The 23,317-nt window shown below is 46.3% G+C and overlaps 1 protein-coding gene across 10 annotated transcripts in view; it reads left to right on the plus strand.

Moving 5' to 3' along the window:
* LOC147008200 (speckle-type POZ protein-like) overlaps positions 1-14,457 on the plus strand; it is a 25,790-nt gene extending 11,333 nt beyond the window's left edge. For 9 of the 10 annotated variants that reach the window (XM_085865332.1, XM_085865334.1, XM_085865333.1 and 6 more), the window contains 5 exons: positions 396-573; positions 3,037-3,092; positions 3,791-3,913; positions 8,030-8,172; positions 11,352-13,666. In XM_085865332.1, coding sequence (XP_085721458.1) covers positions 396-573; positions 3,037-3,092; positions 3,791-3,913; positions 8,030-8,172; positions 11,352-11,562 — 711 coding nt within the window. In that variant the 3' untranslated portion in view covers positions 11,563-13,666. Of the gene's footprint in view, positions 1-395; positions 574-3,036; positions 3,093-3,790; positions 3,914-8,029; positions 8,173-11,351; positions 13,667-14,167 lie in introns of those variants that run through there. The other variant, XM_085865338.1, reaches the window with a different exon arrangement.
* The last annotated feature ends 8,860 nt before the right edge of the window (positions 14,458-23,317 follow it).

Raw genomic sequence — 23,317 nt, forward strand, 5'->3', positions numbered from 1 at the left:
TCCGTTTGTCTGTCTGTGAGCACGATATCTCAAGAAGCTGTGAACGGATTCGGACGAAACTTGGTGGACGGGTTGGGTGTGTGACAAGGACGAATTGATTCGATTTTTTGGTTCAGGTCTGATCCAAAATGTAAACTGTTCAGCCCGTCGGAGGTACGCGCTCTACCTTCCGAGTGCCGTTCGAGTTAAGAACTGTGCCACACCAGGATATTTAATTAATTGATGGATATGTTGTACTTTTTTGGCTCGTCTTGGACTGTCAGACAGATCTCTTTATTGTAACCTTTCGAACGGTCCACACATCTTAAAAATGCACTGAAAAAGGTGCGTGCCACTACCTGTCAATGAAAACATGCACGAGCGAGCACGCGGCCATAGTCTCTTGTACCCGTCAGGTGGCTGTGGCGCGGGACTCCATGAGTGTTTCAGAACGTCCAAACATGACCACGGTGAACGTCTCTGAGCATCGCCTGGCAGATGACCTGGGCGACCTTTTGGAGAACAACCGTTTCACAGACTGCTGTCTGTGTGTACGTGGCCAGGAGTTCTATGCTCACAAGGCCATCTTGGCAGGTGAGGCCTTGTCACGGCGGTGCGAACACTTCCTCTCTCTTTCATGTGTTTCACTCATTTTTTTTTGTAGAAATCGAGCTGGTGGGGTGTTGAGCCTCCCCGGGTTTGTTTATCCTCTTGCGAGGTCATCCTGACATGAATTTCTTGGTTAAAGGGATTCCCTGGACCATCATGTTCAATATTAATATCACAATAAGTCAAGGTGTGGTGTGATATACTTTCCTATCTCCGTAACCCCCACCAGCTTCAACTCCCTTCGACCAACGACCCAACGGAGCGTTTGTGGCTTTCTCTCTACACATATCTCTTGTTTCCATGTGTGCTCTACCACCTCCACATAGCTCCCCCTCGCAAGATTCGACGACTTCATCTGAGGCTCTTTCTTCAGAAATGGATCGCTGAAGATCCGAGCATCGGTGTGTGGCTTTTATGGCCTTGGGTTCCGCCTTCCAGCATGTGGCTGGTCCTACCATTGGGTGCACACTGTCCTGAGTGGTACGTCATTGTCCCGCCCACTCGCGGTTTTTCCGTCGTCGTGTTTCACCATGCACCCCATGGATGGAGTCCTCTTTAAGGGGTCATGGGATATCCCCCTCAAGGCCTTTTTTTAGACAGGAAGCTTCATACAACACTTCGCTCCCCATACACTGCTGAATGGTGGACGGTCACTGCCCGCCTCAGTGCACATATTACGTACAACTGATCCCCCCACCTCTATCCTCCAAGGCAATGTCACCAAACATATAGCACTCCTGAGATAGTTATTTCATTAGTATTTGTTCAGTTCGCCCTTCCATTATTTTTAGTGGGTATATGGGACAACATGCGTTGTGTTGGGCTTTCAGTGAGGTCTTTACGGCTATTCTCTCACCCATTTTATTTTACTTCACACACGACCTCTCCACCACATGTATGCACGCCACACACCGAACAGGTGTCGTTACCTGAGGGCCTCATTCGCATACACGTGCCATTTCCCCGTTCAAACTGCGTGCAAGGAAGTCGCTCCCAAAAACTCACGGCCCATGGAAATCCCGGAGCTCTGTTGCGTGGCCAAGCCTGGAAGCAAATTAAGCCAGTTTTCAGCTCTGGAGTCTGGTGGGGCAGGGTAACTTCTCAGGGTGGTGTGTGCACGCCTGCATGATTGCTCGGATCTACCGACGGGGAAATTTGATCTGCTTTTTGGCTCTTCCTTCGCCAAGGCTCTGGAAGATAGTGGCAGAGTTCGCCGAGTAAGTCACTCACCGAGCCATTGCAGTCAGTCACCAAGCCTGAGCCGAGCGAGCAGTCACCGAATCATCGCCAAGGAGTTGCCGGGTCATCACCGGGTCATCGGAGCTCAGCTTCCGCCGCATTTCGCAGCCAATCGTCATTACAATTGACACTTACAGACACTTCTCTCTCTCTCTCTTATTGACACTTCTCTCTCTCTCTCTCTCTCTCTCTCTCTCTCTCTCTCTCTCTCTCTCTCTCTCTCTCTCTCTCTCTCTCTCTCTCTCTCTCTCTCTCTCACACGCCACATTAAGCTGTCCTCTCACGCGTTCTGTCTTTCCCATCCACCATCTCGTCTGCTGCAGATGCAAAACACTAAAAGAGCAATTACAGATACCCGCTCCTTCACTCTTCCTCGTCTGCACCACATTTACACCTCCCACTCACGCACCATAGACACCCCCAGTTTTCTTCCCTCCTCCCCCCACCTAAGCGAATGAAAAGAGTCGGTCCTTCGGCCATGCCAGGTGTTGAAAGAGGATGAAAACCCCTCAACTGCTCTCTAATTTCCTCGGGCGTGTGCCTGTTGGCGCCTGTAATGTTTGTACACGATAAGAATGTGTAAGTTTTTGCCCTCGGTTTTCCTCTGCCCAGTCTCTTCTCTGTTGTACATCATTGAATTTATTTTGTTACACCCCACAAAACCTTGCTTTCCCTGCTGTACATATTGCTGAGTAAAACCTTTCTATAAATAATAATTTTCCTCGCCCTCATGAAGACATTTCTTATGTTGTAAATGTTCCCAGCTCGTCCTGTCTTTTCCTCCATTGTTCCAGCATAGTCCGCACATTAGTTTAGCTGGGAAATTATACCCCGTTCATTTGTTCTTGTTAGCCAGCGCATACTCACTGTGCCGCTCGGCAGTAATCCGGGTGCGCGCTGAGGGCACGAGATCCCCCTTGGTTCGGCCGTCCACGGGTAAGGTATCACGCGAGGTAGTGTAACCCTGCCAGGATTGTCAGTGCCAATCGGCCTTCGTGGTTGCTCAGCAACCCTCCAGTGCGCGGAGTTGTCTGTGCCGGGCAGCCTCAGGACCGGGCGTTCGAGAGGGACCCGACTGCTTCCCCTCGTGGTGAGCCTCGAACCCTCAGTCTGCAACAACTTATATATATATATATATATATATATATATATAATGTATACATCCGTATGTTTCACACTCTCTTCTCTCTATATTTCTCCCTTCCCCAGCACGCTCTGAAGTATTGAAAGCGATGGTCGAAGATGAGCTGGAAGAAACCACAGGGGTACATTTGCTTTGGTTTGAAAGATATCATGTCTCACATTGTTTAAACTAATCACAGATTACAAGTTACACTAGAACAGCACTCGGTGGAGCGTGTACCTCCACCAGGCTGAAGAGTTCACGTTTTGTGTCCCACCGATAGGCCGGATCTGGATCCGGACCTGAACCAATTTAATCTAATCGGCTTGTTCTTGTCACCAACCCAACTCATCCACCAAGTTTTGTCATAATCCGTCCACAACCTTTTGAGATATCGTGCTCACAGACAAACAGGGATGAAAACATAACGTCCGTCCACCTTCGGCGGTGCAGCTCATCGCACCTCAGGTGGACGTGTCCCAATTTGTTGGGGATTGAAGTGGTGTTTGATTACATTTTCTCTGAGCACCTGTGAGAGTGCATCCTCGTGTGAGAACGGCAAAAGGAACCTTTGAAAGGACATTCTTGACATGACAAAGACGGGTTACCCGTGTACGCTTTGTTGGGCTCGAAGGTTTTGAAATGTTTCCTGTTCCGATACCAGGGTTGAAGCGGTAACCACGGGGTACCTGTGAGCAGGTAGTCGCCCGTTTAGCATCTTGTGAATATTGAAGTGCACCTCCATTTGAAGACTGGCAAAATGCTTGTAAAAAGTTGATGTTTTGTTCTTTTTTAAGAATCTTACTTTTGCAAGAATTTGTGAAAATTTGTCCCTCTTAGAATCGAATGAAAATTCTGAATGTCGAGGCAGAAGTTTTCAAAGAAATGTTGAATTTTGTCTACACCGGCCGAGCACCAAACCTGGACAAAGTGGCGCATGATCTCCTGGTGTTGGCACACAAGGTACGTACCACGACCTGCGGAGCAAGAGGGATCTGGGAGGCAGCAAGTCGAGACAGAGGAGTTTATAACAAAGTGCTCCATTTGAAACTTGTTGATTATTTTAATGTACATATATATATATATATATATATATATATATATATATATATATATATATATATGTGTTGTCCAAGTAATTACAGACACATTGCACCATTAAGATCCATGTTTGCTCTTCTTAGGCCATCAACTCACTCATTGAAGAGGAAAAACTAAAATTATCCTCAAAACCTCCTCTGTTTTACAACCGCGTGACTCGTTTTGTTGACGCGGCACAGGACTTCATCGGATTTCAAAATAACCTTGCACGGAGTGATTCGTGGTTTCCTAAAAAGAGCAATGAACTCTTCTTCTTCGTCTACAGAACTTTATACGGGGAATATTTGTGAACGAAGTGTTCACATGATCACATGTTCACAAGCTTGGAGATGATCGTGCGCCTCGTGCTATCAGATGAAAGGCCTTTTATATTTTCGTGGGAATGCCTTCTCGGCAGTAACTTGGCGTAATGTAAGCGATAGTTATTTCCTATAGTGCATGTTTAGAATAAGGGTGAGGAAATTAAATTGTGATATCAAGATATTCGTCATTATATGTACAGAAAGCTGTCGTCTTTCCTCCCTCCGTGTGTGTGTCTAAAACTGCTTCCCCTTCACACCTTTTTTAATGTTCTTTCCTTTGTAATCTGTCTTCTATGTTCCTTAAAATGCTTTGACAGGCCATCAGGCACTAGTTTAGGCGGGAAATGCCGCGCACCCCTTTAGCATTGCCCACCATCTGGGTGACAGGTCGGGATGCGTTGCTCCGCCCACAGACAGGGCTATGAGCCAATGACAGCCGGAGGGGGGTGGGGGCAAGTGGAGTGACATAGTTGGGTGAGTGGCAAAGGCTATAAAATGACCTGGTGCAAACTCTGGGCGAGGAGACGCACAGAGACCCAGGTGGGGAACTGGTTGGTTTGTCTCTGCGCCACGTCTGTGTTCAGGTGGTAGCATCCCGATACGCCCCCACTGCAGCCGCACCCACTTCCCCCTCGTCCCGGATTCGTGTTTTCCGCACAAACTCTTTCCCACAAAACATATTTCCACTTGGGAGTCGCTGTGTCCCGGCGGATGCCATCCGGGTAATCAGTCTTGTCCGATTCTCTTGTCTGTCTACCGTCGGATTCTCTTGTCTGTCATTGAAGTGTGCAGAGGTGGCCCATGAAGTACTTAGATCATTCAGGATACCGTTAGTTCTTCGACAGGTAGCATGCGAGAGCGGCAAGCGAGATGAAGGTGCGAGCAGGCAGAGGGTACCGTGGGTCGGCGTAGATGGGATATAATGATTTATTAATCGAACTAAAAAAAACATCGCAACGCACCCCAGTGTCTCTCCCACTACACACAAGGAGGGATTCTATCTGCACATATACTTAATGGAATAACTGATTTCCGCACAACTGTATGTTTGTATGCATACGGTTCCTATAACCGTAACAATATAATTATATATATATATATATATATATATATATATATATATATATATATATATATATATATATATATATATATATATATATATATATATATATATATATATATTGTTGCGGATTCGCGCCCGCCGGCGTGCGAACGGCCACATAACTCGAATCGCGGCATGTCGCCCACCGGACGGACAATCCCGTCGTGACCCTCTCGGACTAACGCCGGGAACTAGTCACGGGTGGACCTTTCGGCCTCACCACGATCGTGCCAATCGGCCCCCGCGTGGGATAGGGTTGCTCGCCAAATTCGACCTACCTAAGTACCCACACGGAGGGTAGACCGGGCGATCGCACCTCGCCGCAGGTCGACTTTGGACACGGGCCACTTTAAGCGACCCGTTCCGTACTATCGGGATAACCGAGCGGTGTTATCGCCGGCCTCGACGGTTCGATTAATTATCGGGCGTTTTAGCCCACGACCAACCCTTTACGTGAAGTAAGATGGAGATTCAATAAAGGAAAAGACGAAGCGAAACGGGAAAACAGTTCAACATGAAGCACATTTATTTCGCGATGAACGGAAAGCACACATATACAATTACACCAAAAGCAAATGTAAAAGAAGAAGAAACACAATAATACACAAAAAGCAAATGCAACAATGCAGATCTAACCGACTACCGAGCACACGGCAACACTTATACAGTTTTACTTCACAGACGGCGCCGACAACACATACACTCAAAGCAAAAGAAAAGGACCACCCTCAAGGATGAGGGGGTAGGCGGGCCTGGGGCCGAGACCGCGTCGGGCCTACCCGTCTGATGATGAGCCGCAAGATGGCGGTGGCGCCCCGGCTCCGCGGGCCTCGCGGGCAGTGGCTGGTAGGGGTGGGAACGGGGCCCCTTCTTGCACTATCTCAGCGCGGGGGAAACAGGAGGGGGTTGTTGATGCTCGGGGAAGGAGGATATCTCCCTGTCTCGGGTCCCGCGACGAGCGTCTCCACCACGACCTCGGTCGCGCCGCCGGCCTCTCCCTCCGCATCTCCCCGACTCCGACACGAGCACCCCCTCGACCGCCTTCGCCGCCGCCACCTCTCCACAGCTCCGTCCAACCGCCTTCTCCGACTCCTCTCTTGACTCGTCCCAACTCTTCACTGACTCCGAACTCTTCACTGCCTCCGAACTCTTAACTGACTACTACTACTTCTTCCCAACTCAACTTCTGCCAACTCCTCAACTCGACTCCGAACTGCTTGACTCAACTGCCTTTTTGGCGAGCGAACGCAGCCTTTTATAGCCCCCGGGGCCTCGCTCCTTCGTCTTCGACCCTTTACCTTCGACCCTTCACCTCTGGCTGGCTCCCCATTGGACCGAGGAAAAGTGGGCGTGAATGCTTTTTGATCCATGAATTTGCATATAGCGATATTACTCCAACGCGCCTGGAGGCGGGGCCAAATCGCCCCACGCTCGCCGATAGGACGGAACAGAAGTGGGCGTGAGTCGTTTTTGATCCGTTTTCTTCGGAAAGGCCGGCGCTTTTGCACCCCTGCTCGGTGCGCGCCCTGCACGAGTCCAGTATCTGTGCCCACAAGCGGCGTGGAAATGGCGGCGATGCGATGGTTGCGAGAGCGAGATGTGACGGTAAAGGTCGTGGCTGTTGGCGTTGTTGTTGTTGTGAAGCGGCGTTGCGGCTGGTGGTTGTTGTGTGATGGCTGTTGAGACGTGGTTGGTGGTGGTAGTAATGGCAGGCTGGTCCAAAATAAAGATAGTAAAAGAAAAACGGCTATCTAGAAGGGTCGCAACCCGAATGAATGACATTTATTCCCTCGAAACAACGGGTTTGGGCCTAACTACACATATACTTACAGAGATATCTCACCTAAGGGACCTGAATGGTGGTTTGCGAATTTCGTCAACCACAACAATATATATATATATATATATATATATATATATATATATATATATATATATATATATATATATATATATATATATATATATATATATATATATATTTGTGTATCACTTGCTCAGTGGAGTAAAGGAGGGTTTGGTGAGGAGGAGACAATGTTGTCTGGATTTATATAAATGGATAGGATTGTTAATTGTGTAAATAACGAACGTATTGTGAGTTGAATCGTCGAATAACAAACCTGTTCAAACTCTGCCGACCGCTCTACTCACCGAAGATGAACACAGTGCAAATTGCCATCTGGGCCCCGCAATTGCTGCTGCTGGTGGTGATACATTTAATGAATGCCGGATGGTGTTCCTGCAAAGCGCGGGCGCACCTTTCTGGAAGGGTTGATGCAAGTTTTCTCGGACGGTGTATTTCACAATCATTGTTTGTGTTTGTAGGTACATCTCATCTTGTGCAATCCACGATGAACCGTTTCACTTTTGACCTTAAAATGATATGTTTGTATTTTCGGTTTTGGGACGCTAGCTCCTCACTCACTCCATCGCAATATTCTCACTTACTGCCCGGTCAATAGGAAAGCCGAGGCAGCGCTCCGTCAAGCTGCATTCCTGTGTCAAGTCGAAAAGATAATGGAAATAATTTGCACCTATGTTTGTGTACCCCGACTTGCGTGCCCTCCGTAGTGTGAACTCCGTCAGTTGGTGGCGATGTGCGAAGACACACTGTGTGCAAACCTTTCGGTGAAGAATGCAGTGGACACGCTCATCTTGGCCGAGAAACACGGCATTCAACGACTATGGGCACATTCAATTAACTTCATGAACAGGTGTGTGTGTGTGTGTGTGTGTGTGTTTCTTCGATCCCGTACGAGTACTAAACAACCATGGAGGTTTTTTTCTCCTTTTCTTCCTTTTTTCCGCCAATGAGCTGTATGTCGGAGCCGGCTGGGACTTTCGGGATGAAATTTTATATTCATAATGGGAATAAAAAGGTCAACGTTTTAATTTTTTTTGATCTTGACCTAATTTTTACGGTCACGACCGAGTTAAAGAGAATTTAACATTTTTTTACCGTAACTCGACGAAGATTTGTCCGACGAGGACGAAATTGCCCTCTCCAGATAGGCGAGATTTCTGCTGAATTGACGTCATACCCCTCCAGGTTAAAGGTCAAGGTCAAATGGCGGTCTTTCAAAAAAATGTGTTTTTTGTCGTCGTTTTGCCAATCTCGGAGACCACTCGGCTTCTCAAAATGTCCTTGCATCACTGAAATTGTTCACCTGATATGTGATCCGTGTCTTTGACCGACTTTTTTTCAGATTGTGACCAACTCAACAAAAAACACCTTTTTCATCATAACTTTGTTTTTTTTTTGGTAGAGAATGTCGAGGCTCGAATGAGAGCGAACTCTCAGAACGTACAACTAGGGGAGCAGGAGATAAGAGAGGCGGGAGAGGGAAGGACAAAACATTGGGGAACAGGGACATGAGGAGATCTGAGGAAGGGAGAGGGTTGGGACGGGGAACACGGGGTAAACAAGGTGGACATTACAGGGACTTTCAGGTCCTTACACTGCAGGGAACTTTCAGGAAGGAAGGCGGGGAATTTGAAGGAGGTGCGTTTGGGGTGGATCAGCGGGGGAAGAAAAGATCGAGGTTTTCGATGGGGGAAGATGTGAGATGGTGGCGAACGGCTGCTTTGAAGGCCTGGAGGAAAGATTGGGATTGAAGAGAGTGTGGGAGTTTATTACAAAGGCTGGAAAAAGAGGAATGAAAGAGTGAAGGTGAGCAGTGATTCGTGGTTTTGGTAGTTTTACCAGAAGGGGGTTGTTGGTGGACCTTGAGCTCCCTGCAGAAATATGGGGGGTGGCAGGGAAGAGACGGTAGAAGACAGAAAGTCCACCGACCTGCCTGCGGTGAGAGAGTGAGAGACCCAAAGACTCAGCCTCATCGTGGGAGATACCAATGATCCTAAATGCCTTGGATTCCACAGCGTGAAGCCGAGAAAGGTGAGAGGCAGGAGCACCAGTCCAGAAGGGCCTGGAAGCAGATAGTGAGACCTCGAAGCTTGAATGAAAGGACTTCTTCAAGAGGTTTGTCGAGAAAGTAGATTGGGGGCGGTGGGGGGGTGATTTCCAAACGGTCCTTTCAGAGAGACATAGTGAGAGTGTGATATTTGTCAGGATTGAAAGACATGTTTCACGTGTTGGAGCAGTTTGTGATTTAATCCCATCTGCAGAGTGAAGAAGCTGTTGCTTTCTGATGTAAGGGATGACCGATGGTACAGCAGAGGGTGGAGTCATGAGCAAAGAGATAAAGAGGATTTTCCAGAGAGTCGGAGAGATCATTGATGAAAACCTGAAAAAGAACAGGTGGCCAGGTGTATCCACAACGACGAGGACGAAAAGAAAGGAATATTTAATTACCACCTGAAAACCAATTAATACCGAAATATAATTAATACATTTAGACTTTAATGACTTGCAATTCCTTACTTTCTTTCCATATCCCAAGCTTATTTATTCATATATTGTCATTACTTTTTTTAAACTTATATTTATTTACTATTATTATACAAGATTCAAACACAGGACTTTCAGACAACAGAACCAGCTAACTGAGCATAGAGCTACTGATAAATTACCATGACAACTGTTTGGGAGTCAATGATGTGGAGTATATGGGACCTGAAGCATCATCATATATCATGGAATATGGAGCTGTGAGATTGAGAGATAGATAGATAGACAGGTGTTGTTATTATTGTTATTATTATCATCATTATTATTATTATGAATATATTTGCGATTTATCGAATAAGCCAATAAGCCAATTCTCCACCTTGTCAGTAGAAAAGGACACAGAGTCCAGGAACACCTGGGTACGACTGGGTCAGGTGGGGACAGAAAGGGGACGGGTTTGGGACACAAGATTTCGATGAAAACATGGAGTTTAGACCTTCAGACTTTTCACGTGCAGTGACTTTTCACTGTGCGGCCTTTTTAGGTAAGGGAGGGGATGGAGGTGGAACATACACCGGAAACAGACTTCACTGGATGCCACCAGGATTTGGAGAAGGGAGACATGTTTGGGAGTTCAGGCTTGAGATGAGAGAGATGTTGTTTTCTGGCTTTCCTGAGGGTAGACACCACATACCGGTTCCGAGATTTGTGGAAGGAACTGAGATTGCCTTCAGTTTGGATTTGCCTTCCATGAGGCGAAGGCAAGTTGTTTCAGGACAACTGCCTCGCCACGAGCTTGGAGGGTGAGAGGGGATCGTTGAGGGAGATGGGTGAGGGGGGAGTTTTTTGAGAAACTTTGAGAGGGAAGCTTTGAGAGGGAGGGGAGTCGATGAGAGCAGGAATGACCATTGACCAAGGTGCAGGAGGGCAATGGGAGGGGTGGTGAGAGGAGAAGGATGAGACTTTGAGGAGGTACGGTGAAGAACGGAGCGGGCAGGTGGGAGGTATAAGATTTGAGGGGCTTGGAGAGGGGTGGGTGTGCTGAGAGGAAGGAAGGAGCATGTTTGTGGAGATGAGTGTGCTGATTGAGAGAGTGAGATATCTGTGAGGTCAGAATGGAGCCCACAGATGTTAGAAGAACACACAGTTTGGGACAACAGTTGGACTTTGTTATCAATTCGACCTTTCCTTCATCTCGTGTCTAAAGTCTTTTGAAGAAGAAAAAGAGTAAAAAAAAAGAAACGTTGAAACTTGAACAGTTTTTGTCCGATTTTCATGATGTTGAGTTTTATGGACATTTTCTTAATTTACACTCTATCCCTAAATGTTGAAGGTCAAGGTCATCCGGTGGTCGTAAAATAATATGCCAATTATTCGATCACAGGTGCCGGGGGCTTGTGATCTTACCGGGCGCCCGGCTCACCCTTGGCAACCTCTGTGTGATTGCAGATGTCTGGTTTACATTTTTTATTTTTGTTAACATTGTGCATCGAACCAAATCTTGTTTACCCCGTGTACCCCGCTCCATCCCTCTCCCTTGCACAGATCTCCTGATGCCTCTGTTTTCCCCACTGTTTTGTGCTTCCCTCTCCCTCCCCTCTTGTCTCCTGCTCCCCTTGTTTTATCTTCTGTGTGCTCGCTCTTATACGAGCCTCGACAATGGATACAAAAAATAAGCACGGAGGAAGTTCCTGCTCAGTGCGGCTGTGGAAGAGTGGGAGATGGTCGAACCTCCAACAGCGGCCTTGACCACTGATGCCCCGTCTTGGTCGACAGCAGAAGCTGGGCACAACTAATGAACGTCACCTCGAGATAGGACAGGCAAATGGTGAAGCAAGGCCCTGACCGAATCCAGGAAAAAGCTGCTCATCCACAATGCCAGAGCGTCGATCTGAGTTGACGCATCTAGGACTCGACAAGATCAGACTTGTGGTACGAGAGCAAGCTGGTGCCTGGAGGGTTGGTGGAGAATGCGAGCGAGCGAGGTTCCGAGCAGGGAACGGGCCCAGCCAGCGGAGAATTTACAGATGCATTGACCACCACACACTGACTCACGCTACCTAACTCTTGCTTTCCCTAAATCTACTTCATTCAGTTTGGACACATTGAGCGTCAACTGTGCCAACAGCTCTTTGAAGAGCACACTGACTCGCACCTCACACTGTTTCTATCTACGGCACACGCAGACAACACCTGCACCTCCCCCTGCACGTTGCATCACTCTGTCTATCCATCTTTCTTCCATCGTTTCCCCCCGGAATGACTGAGGCTCCCGTGTTGTGGAACTTTGAAGAAGCAACTGAATTAAAAGGGATTCTGTTCGAGGGGTAAGAGCTTTCCTTTTGTGACACTCCCTTGAAAATAGTACCTTTTGTTAACTCCATAAACTGTTTCCCAAACTGTCCGATTGTCAGTTTCCATTGGTTCGACATCGTGTGTGAGTAGTGACAGGGAGTTCACCCCTACCGTTTCGTTACGGGTAGCCATTAGCCAACGTTTCCATTTATGGTATCGCTCGGCCATCTGTCAATCACAGAGGAGCATTGAGAGCACGGTACTCTATCTGGGGAGTATTATTCTCCGGAAAGGTAAAGCACATTTAGACACTGGACCCTGCCGGAATTAAATGTATGAGACCGCGTCCGTGGTTGCTCAGCAACCCGCTGCACAGCAGAATTATCTGCGGTTTGTTGGCTTACAGGATCGTCTGCCAGTTAGAAGATTAGAGAACTCACGACTCCGTGATCCCGACCGCCCCAAATCCGCAACAACATTCATGGGGTGTAAAAAATTTAACTTTACAATGATTATTACTCGCAAAGTACCCAGCCACGGGCGATGCTGTTCCAAACGTGCAGCACGTTCTTCTGACACATTCCTTTTTTGGGGGCGGTGTATAAGCAACAAACCACCACCTTGATCGCTCCCAAAAAGAAATATAACCCAAGTTACGTACGTTAAGCCAAAACATGCGTCCTGCTTATGTGCGTGCACAATACATCGTGGGTATATCGCTCTGATAATTCCAATTGCACGACCACAGAGGCTGACACAAGAGGCCTGAGGCCTATACTGAAACGATCACCTTCACAAGGCCCATGACACCTATCGGCTCCAACATTCGATATTTGATGATTCTTTCAACAGTCACTTTGGTTGTTTTACACTGAACGGAAAACTTATCGGGAGGGCATGGCGATTGTGAACATGACACTTCCAAAGATGTGTTAGTTAGGGTCACCAAAATGGTGGACGTATGATTTTTTTTCAGGCTACAATTGTGGGTGGCATCAGGTCAGCTGTCCAACCAATGGGTATAGAGTTATACATCGTGTTATGGATTCCCCTCGGAGGGGGGGATGGGAGGGGATGACAACGGAAGTTCTTGAATTCACTCCCTTGCATTGCGTTCAGAGGGAATGAGCAAGATACAGCACAGGAGAATGTCTGTGGGAGAGTATGTGAGTGGCCGACACGTCCAGGAGCACGTTCCCTGGATCTCCTTCGGACCGCTCCATTCCCAGGTCCAGGCTCCGCTCCAAACTTCGACCTCTCGGTCTTCTCATAATTCCTCCGTGCTGCTCCCAGACGTGGCCACTCAAGCTCGTTCGTTCTGCCTGGCGCTTTATAAGCGTCCGCTTTGCTGTGACCCAGCGGCGCTCATCGACTGGCTCCTGCGATCCGTCGGGGCCCGTTGGCTGGCTCAGAACTTGATGGTGGTGCTCATTCGACGGTGGTGTCCCATCGACGGCGGTTTGTGGAACGAGTACCGATGGCGAATGCTGGTTACTTTGTGTGAAATCGTTGGTTTGTGAGACTTGTGGTGTGGTTGAGGATTGTGTCGTGTTCGTGGCTTGTGAAGAGTCGAGGGAGGGGGGGGGAGAGAGAGAGACAGAGACAGGAGAGAGAGAGAGAGAGAGAGAGAGAGAGAGAGAGAGAGAGAGAGAGAGAGAGAGACAGAGACAGAGAGCAACGGGCCAGGCCTTGCGACAACCACAACACATATGCCACCCTCTCCTCCAAAACGAAACGTTGGACGCCCTGTTTTATCCAAACAGGATACTACGACATAACTACCCTGTATGTAGTTTTATGTGATTTGGTACGTGACACCCCACAACAAACACCCGCTCGATGATATATGGATTATTGGAATCGTGTAACTTCACATGTTGAAGAACTCCATGAAAGATTCACTGCTGCTGACCTCCCTCCTCCAATGTAAAATCTTGAATCCAGGAAGAGTTCTTCCACGAACCTCGATCATGTATACAAAGAGTTTCTTTTTTACACAATGGTCTTCAAGTGGAAACTGTGGTTTTAATTATTTATTTGTTTTTGCACGACCCATTTCTTCCCAGCTACGCCACGGACGTGATGGAAACGACGAGCTTCAAGTCGATGACCCGTGCTCACCCGAAATTCGTCATGGATGCTTTCCGCGCACTCGCCACAGCACAGTGCCCACCTTTGTGCCACCTCGGAAGCAACTGAAACATTACTGAAAAAATACTGAAACATGAAACATTACAACTGAAAGCAACTCAATCGCTATACTTTTTATTTATTTTTTTCACAAGAAGTTTTTTTGGGGATAAATTTTGCACAGCAAGATATTGTTTTGTAAATCGAAAATAAATTTCAATTCCCTTGTCATTCTGTATTTTAAAGCATTCACATTCGAGGTATATATATATATATATATATATATATATATATATATATATATATATATATATATATATATATATATATATATATATATATATATATATATATATATATATATATGTGTGAGATTACATTTCATTGGACACAGAAATGGCAAAGATGAGAATTAGAGGCAGAGAAACGGTTCAGCAAGAAATCTCCAGGGTTGAGCCCAGTGAAATAATTTCCATTGGATATCCCCAAAATATTTGGGGGTAGGTGAGGAATAAATCCCTTGCCAGTCAGGTTGGGTGGATGGTATTGGAGATAGAATCTCTCGCCATCAAAACCTCAGGTACTCCAACAGTACCAATGGATGTCGAACTTTGATGCATTGTACCTATCTTTCTTTGTAAAGGAGGTGAGAGATAATGGAGGGTTGCTGGGCTTGTCGAGGGCAGGTGAGGGATCCTTTGTTGAATAGTACACAAGGAGTTTTGGTAAAAGGACCGTTATGGTCTCAGTAGTTGTCCCAGGTGAAGGTCCAATACTCTGTATTGGAGTTTTGCAGTAACTAGAGAGTATTCTTTGAAGAAACCGTGAGATAGTTCTTCCACCAGAGGTTTTTTCGACCAGTGCAGTTGCGCTAGGCCACTGATTCACAGTCCCGGTCTTGAGGTCTTTTACTCGGAATAGACCAGCATCAGTGAAGCGTCGGATGAGAGCTCTTTCGTTCAAGCCGTTTTTCAGGAAAGGGTTGTAAAATAAAGGCTCATCGAGGAACAATTCCATGTTATGAGTCGCTATTTAACAGGAGAAGGAGAACACTCGCCATGCGTTAATCACCCCTTGGGAGAAATTTGAGAAAATGAATAATCGATCTGTTAATGTATATGGATTAACGGATACAAACAAAGTTCAGATATTAACAAGCTCAAATGAGCTAAGATCCTCGTCCTCTTAATGATGACGTCATAACAACGAATATGACGTCATTGTGATGTATCAGGTTTGCGATAAATTATCTGTGCTAATGCCCGGCTTGATTCCAGCAAACAACATTCAAAAAACTTGCCTAGTTTGGGAGATATTTTTTTCGGCGATTGCCATTAGCGGAGATATTTTGACGTCATAATTTTTTCTCTAGGAGGAATTTTCAAAATCGGAGATGGTTACTGTCTGCGCAGGGTAGTTTTACATAGAAATGCCAAGTTTCAGGAAGTTTCGATGAAAACTGTAGGCTGTGAAACAAAAAAGTCCACAAGAACAACAATGTGAGTAAGATCTTAGAGATCCTCCACGAGGATCTAAAAATTTCAAATAACTATAAAAAATGATGAAACACACATTGACTTTCTGTGTGATAGTTCGGGGAAAAAATTCACATCACGCTGAAATCAAAAATTTATCAACATTTATCACCTTACAAGTATTCAATAGAACAAATAAAACATATCCCTGTCAGAGATGTCTCAACTTCTTTCATGGGAAAGAACCATTAAATCAACATTCAAAATACTGTAGTCATCATAAATCAACCGTGATGAATATTCCAAAAGTAGGAAAGAAGATATCATTCAAAGATGACAACTAATCTCACAAACATCCATTTGTGATTTTTGCTGATTTTAAAATTATCCTTGAAAAGACAGATCCTGTTTCTGCAAATCCAAATAAATCAAACACAAATAAATATCAAAAACATTCTCCTTGTGGTTTCTGTTATGATATCAAATCATCTGTTGGTGATAAATTCAACAAGTTAGAACTTTCTAGAGGAGAAGATGCCTCAGAGGAGTTTGTAAGACGATTGGAAAAAAGACTGAATGAGACCAAGAGAAATAATGGTGAAACCCATAAACCAATGTCATTAACAAAGGGAGAGAAAATGGATTTTAGGAAGAACAGTGTCTGTCATATTTGTGAGGATAAAATTGAGGGAGATGTCAAACTTTTGGATCACCGTCATCTTTCTTGTAGATATAAAGGTCCCACAGTGTCATGGTTAACACTCTGGACTCTTACTCTGGCCATCTGAGTGCAAACCTCTGTGGGACCTCATGTTTTATTTTTTGAGGTTTGTCGTGGGAAACAGAGAGGACGAGGCAGCCATCGGTCAGACTGTGGTTTTATTTGATGGGGGGTCAATTTTATAAATCAAAAGAGGTGGTGTGAACATTGTGGAGGTATTTAGTGAGGGCCACATGTGGAATACAAACCCACAAACATCAGTCGGTGAATTGTCGTGAGGACGTTCATTTCTTGACGGCGTGTGAATCTGAGTTACATGAGCCAATCCTTTGCCTGAAATGGATGTAAAGTTTCATGAACGGCTTTCCTGGAAGATTTTTAAATTTTGAAGTTTTATCCCCCATGCTTTTTTAATTTTATTATGTATTTCTAAACGGGGGGGGGGGATATTGTAATCTGCTCAGTCCGTCTCTTCCTAAACGGTTGTGCAGAAATTCCTCAAACTTGGTAGTTATGATCACCACGTGGCAAGAAGTTTCGAGAGCAGGAACATTTTTGGGCCCACACCCTGGTGCCTGAGACGGGGTAAAAAAGGTCAAATACCAAAGAAAGGATGAGGTGGGTGGACGCACCTTTATCCCAGATCCATTCGAGAAAAACTACAAAACTCATGGTACCAATTGCCTGTATCACAGCACTTCGGTGCCATGTGGTCCTGCACAACGTTTGAACACGACTATATATCGATATAAATTATATATATATATATATATATATATATATATATATATATATATATATATATATATATATATATATATATATATATAAAACTTTTAGCCTATTAGCCGACTACTCCGTCCTCACACTCTGGACTCCACCCCTTCTCGACTCAAGCTCCTCCTTTATGGTTCCCAATTCCTGGTTCTAAACTCCCTCTTCATCGGGTTTTGTGTGTGTGTGTGTGTGTGTGTGTATGTCTGCGTCCTGGTGCCTGTCTGCCTCAGAAAGACTGCAGAAGATCGTCATTATTATTGTTATTAATTTCGCATTAAGTCTGCTCTGTGTCCCCTTTTATAAGTTGACTGTTAATAAATTATCATAAGGAATGTTCCCAGCTCGTCTTTGTGGTTTCTTTCATTGATCCAGCATGGTCCGAATCCTAGTTTAGCCAGGACTTTATTCCCAGCGATCCGTTCCTTTTAGCCGGTACGTCCTTGGCAGTGTCGCTCGGCTGTATCCGATCTGGTAGACTGGGTAGAGTGATCCAGTTCGGACAAGGCGTACCGAGGGTGTGTTCCCCGGTAATTATACCACATGGTGAAGTCGGTAACCCAATTAACCCATAGACGGGAGGACCCAAGGTCACATGGTTGAGTTATTGGCCTCTACGGTCGGTTAAGCGACCCGCGGCGTCACAGAATTATCCGTGTGTGACGGCCTACAATTCCGGGGAGTCTGGTGGGAACAGAGATCGCTTCCTCCACCTAGTGGTCTTCTCACCCGACTCCCGGCCTGCAACAATATATTTTTGCAAACGCTCGGTTGAGGACAAGGTGAGCTCAATGAGAAGCAAGTACAGCAGAAAAGTAAAATAACTCGGTGCATGAAGGGCCACGAGAGAAAGCTCATGCTGTGCAGGAAGGAGGGACAGAGCCAAAAATTAATAATTAAACACAGCACCCTTGGACTCTGATCAATCCATTGCAATGATTGCACATCACATGACCTGGATACTTTGGGAGTTTCTAGAACGACATATGTCTGTAAACTAAGAGAAGTTGGATGAAGCCAGATGATGAGGATTTTGTGGATGAGATCCGCAGTCCCTCAGGGCCACCCTGACAGTTATGGAGTTGTGAACCTAGGTGCATTGTCCTGAAGGAGAATACTTTTTCAGTGGATCATCTTGTGCAGGGGTACATCAGGTTTAGTCTCCTTTGATGGTGAGTTATTGAGATTTTCCCTGGCAGACCGAGCCCTTCATGCATCGTGACAATGAAACCCCCGAGCACAGACCACGCGCACGCACACTCCCACCAGGTGCCTCGCACCTTCGTGAGACGAGACATTAAACAAGTCCCAGAGTCTTACATTCTCCCTACAATGACTGACCTTGTGGATGTATTGAAGCCATTTGCTGATTTTCTCGAAACTTCTGTTGTTGGTGACATCATACACAAGCACAATGCCCTTGACTCCAGTGATCTCCAAGGTAATGGTGGCACTCCGACTGCTAACAGGTCCAGGTAGATTCTGGTCCATTCGGCCATTCTTTCAGATGGATACAAGAGCTCATTAGTTTGCGATTCATCTCCCATCACAAACCCAAAACCACGATTAAGGGGCCTCTTGACACGAGGGATGCTCAAGGTTCCCTCACAGCTCCAGGTTTGTGTTGAGATAAGAACGTGATGCAGGTCCGAATGGTTGACCGACAAGGCCTACGGAGGATCCTCGATTGATTCCAAGATCGAGGGCTCTAAGTTATGAGGACGAGGTAAGATGAGGAAGAACAGGGCTCCACCTCGTGGCAACAGCTTGGTCGATGTCCTCTCTGGTTTTTACCACTTCTCCTCGGATCTACCTCCCTCTGCTCTCTGACTCCTCCGACCCGCCCGAGCAAGTCCATGAGTACGTGTGTGTTCTTACAGTAATCTCCTCCTGGTTAAATTCCCAAAAATCCATGCTCCCCACACACCTGCACCAGTTCGTTCTTTTTTTCTCTCAAGTCTGTGGAACAATCTTCCTGAGAAGGTTCAATCCCACTCTTCCGTCTTTGGCTTCAAACGTAGGTGGTGCACACCAACACCTCCATCCCTACTCGTGATCTTTTCTTCCCCCATTAACCCTAACTAAGCCAAAAACACTTCCAGCTTATTGTTTCATCCCCTCCTTTTCTCTTCTTTTGCTGTTCCTTCATTCCCTTTCTTATTGGGTCCACCTGTTACTCCTCTGTCCCACTTTCAGTTGTACACTGACAAAAAGAGGACCCAAGGGCACAAGTCCAAGTTAAAGAAAGAGCTTTTCAACATAACTGAGGTCGTGGGTTTCGTTTTGATGAAGGGAGTAGTTGGCATGGGGAAAAGTTTCCTGGGAAGAGTCGTGGATGGAAAGACAGGTGATCAGTTAACAAGAGATTTAGATTAAGAGTTTGGAGTAGGTCAGGTGTTACCTTCATCCAGGAGGTTGTATGCTCTGGATCAAGGCGTTAGGATGTCCGCAAGCTTCAACATTCTACACAGCTCGGTCCAGGCCACTGCTTTATAATGGCCATGCAGGTGATTCTTGGTCTATGTCTCCAGTCTTATCCTCCAAGGGTTCACAGTCATGACAGATTATAAGATTGGTACCTTGGGGTTTCCCCAGTGAGACGGATACAAGTGGCTGCCATGAAAGAGCGGGTAGGAGTCCGCATGGCGGAGCTGGAACAGAGTATTCATTGATGGGGAGACTCGGTGAAGGAATGGAGCGGAATGTGCTCGAAAGCAGACCCGTGCGCCGCTCACGACACTTTGTTATCGAACAAAGCGGGGCACAAATGGACACATCTTACTGTCTGTGCATGGGTTCCCCATAACATTGTACTTTCGATCCTCGCTGGCGGCCGTGGACGGCCGTTGGTGCAGCATAGTCCGAATCTCAGCTTAGCCGGGACTTTATTTCCTCCAATCCGTTCCTCTCAGCCGATACGTCCTTGGCAGTGTCGCTCGGCTGCATCCGATCCGGAAAAGTGATCCGGTTCGGACAAGGTGTACCGAGGGCATGTTCCCTGCTAATTAAATCATGTGATTAATTAGGTAACCCGGTCAACCTATAGACAGGAGGACCCGAGGTCATGTGGTTGAGTTATTGGCATCCACGGTCGGTTAAGCGACCCGCCGTGTCACGGAATTATCCGTGTGTGACGGCCTACAATTCCAGGGAGTCTGGTGGGAGCCGAGATAGCTTTTCCCCCTTGTGGTCTTCTCACCCGACCCCCCGGCCCGCAACACTATCAATATCCCTGCACGAAGTCAGTACAAATCAACATCACCTCTCACACTGATACTCACCAGATCTCGAACTTCATCCTCTTTCCACCAATTTCTACCATCTTTACCCTGTAATCAACACCAAAGGAAAAGGAAAGGAGAACCATTGTAACGGGAATCTTACAAACCACATCGTCCTATCACTCCTGATAATACTCACAATGATGTCTTATATAGCAAACGTTGCATACCCAGCACGATTAAACATTACATACCCAGCAAGATTAAGCATTACATACCCAGCACGATTAAACATTACACTCCCAGCACGATTAAACATTACATACCCAGCACGATCAAACATTACATACCCAGCACGATTAAAAATTACATACCAGCACGATTAAAAATTACATACCCAGCAAGATTAAACATTACATACCCAACACGATTAAAAATTACATTCTCGGCACGATTAAACATTACATACCCAGCACGATTAAACATTACATACCCAGCACGATTAAACATTACATACCCAGCACGATTAAACATTACATACCCAGCACGATTAAACATTACATACCCAGCACGATTAAACATTACATACCCAGCACGATTAAACATTACATACCCAGCACGATTAAACATTACATACCCAGCACGATCAAACATTACATACCCAGCACGATTAAACATTACATACCCAGCACGAGTAAACATTACATACCCAGCACGATTAAAAATTACATTCCCAGCACGATTAAACATTACACACCCAGCACGATTAAAAATTACATTCCCAGCACGATTAAACATTACATACCCAGCACGAATAAACATTACATTCACAGCACGATTAAACATTACATACCAAGCACGATTAAACATTACATACCCAGCACGATTAAACATTACATACTTATCACGATTAAACATTACACACCCAGCACGATTAAATATTACATACCCAGCACGATTAAACATTACATACCCAGCACGATTAAATATTACATTCCCAGCACGATTAAACATTGCATACCCAGCACGATTAAACATTACATACCCAGCACGATTAAACATTACATTCCCAAATATCCGGGATCTTCGCTCAAACCTTTCAGATGTTTCCATACAGGTTGCCACTAACAAACCAGACATAATCTGCCTAACAGAAACTTTCCTCCCCCAAGACATCTCCGACTCCCAAGTATCTCTCCCTGGTTACTCCCTCCTATGGAATGACAGACCTGAGCCTCGTCCTGGTGGAGGAGTTGCTCTCTTCATGACAGACTCTATTCCTCACTCTCCATACACTGCCCTCACTCCCCCACACCCCCAGGAATACCTCTGGCTACGGCTTCCCCTCCACTCCCAGCTCATGTTTATATGTGTACTGTACCGTCTACCAAATAGTGATGACTCAATCTACACCTCACTATCCGAAAACATGGACCATCTTCTATCTTCTCATCCAAACTCTCTCTTCCTCACATGTGGTGACTTCAATTGTCATCATGCCAGTTGGCTAGGTGTGGGTACCTCTCTCACCTGTCATGGCACCTCAGCAAAAGCTTTCTGTGACTCATTGGGACTGACTCAATCGGTCAACTTCTCAACCCGGATCTCAACCAATGGTACTCCACACGTGATACTCCACACGCTGATTCCACACGTGATAAAGCTGAATGTCTAAACTCGGTGTTTGGAGCTAAATCTTGTGTCCTAAACCCATCACTTTCTCTACCCACCTTACCCAGTCGCACCCAACTGTCCCTGGACTCTGTGTCCTTTTCTCCTGACAAGGTGGAGAGCTTGCTGTGGAACCTCGACTCAGATTCTGCAACCGGTCCAGACGGCATCAGCCCACGTGTCCTCAAAGCCTGCTCTTCTGCTCTTGCTCACCCTCTCTCATTTGCTCAAGGTCATCTGCCATCTGCTTGGAAATCAGCAAACATCACTGCCCTGCATAAAAAAGGTGCAAAAACATCCCTGCAACTACAGACCAATCAGCCTTCTCCCAATCATCAGCCAGGTTATGGAATCCATCATCGCTTCAGACATGAAATCCTTCCTCTTCTCCAATGGCTTCATTTCCGATCATCAATTTGGTTTCAGACCAGGTCACTCGACCCTGGATATGGTGCTTCTGCTCTCCCAACAATGGATGGAGGTCTTCAATGCCAGACATGAAATCTCCCGAAATGAGGCTGACTCTTTGGGCCTCTCACTCAATCACCGCAGGTTGGTCGGTGGTTGTTCTTTCTGTCTTCTACCGTCTCCTCTCCAGCCTTGCCCCCCCCTGCTCTCTCTGCGATTTGTCCCCACCACATTTCCACAGGGCGCTCAAGGTCCGCCAACAACCCCCTTCTGGTAAACCTACCAAAATCACGAATCACTGCTCACCTTTAGAGTGTACGAGGTGCAGTGGAACACGAGAAGCAAGCGTGCCAGCATCAACTCCGCTTTATTGCGCGACCAGAAGCACATTCCTGCCACCCCTAGCGGGCGAGTCATGATATACGAAAACCCAATCACATGATACAGCACAACCTTCATTCTTTCATTCCTCTTTTTCCCGCCTTTGGAATAAACTCCCTCACTCTATTCATTCCCATTCTTCCCTCCAGGCCTTCAAAACAGCTGTTCATCACCACCTCTTATCATCCCCCATCCAAATCCTCGATCTTTTCTACCCCCGATAATCCACCCAAGCCCACCTCCTTCAAATTCCCTGCTTTCCTTCCTGAAAGTCCCTGTAATGTCCATCTTCTCTTCCCCATGTTCCCCGTCCCATCCCTCTCCCTTCAACAGATCTCCTAATGTCTCTGTTCCCCACTGTTTTGTCCCTCCCACTCCCTCCCCTCTTGTCTCATTCCCCCCTTGCTGTGCGTTGTGTGTTCGCTTTCACATGAG

This window comes from Eptatretus burgeri, chromosome 21 (assembly GCF_056783735.1).
Source record: "Eptatretus burgeri isolate ZD-2024b chromosome 21, Ebu_testis_v1, whole genome shotgun sequence".
NCBI classification, from domain to species: Eukaryota; Metazoa; Chordata; class Myxini; order Myxiniformes; family Myxinidae; genus Eptatretus; species Eptatretus burgeri.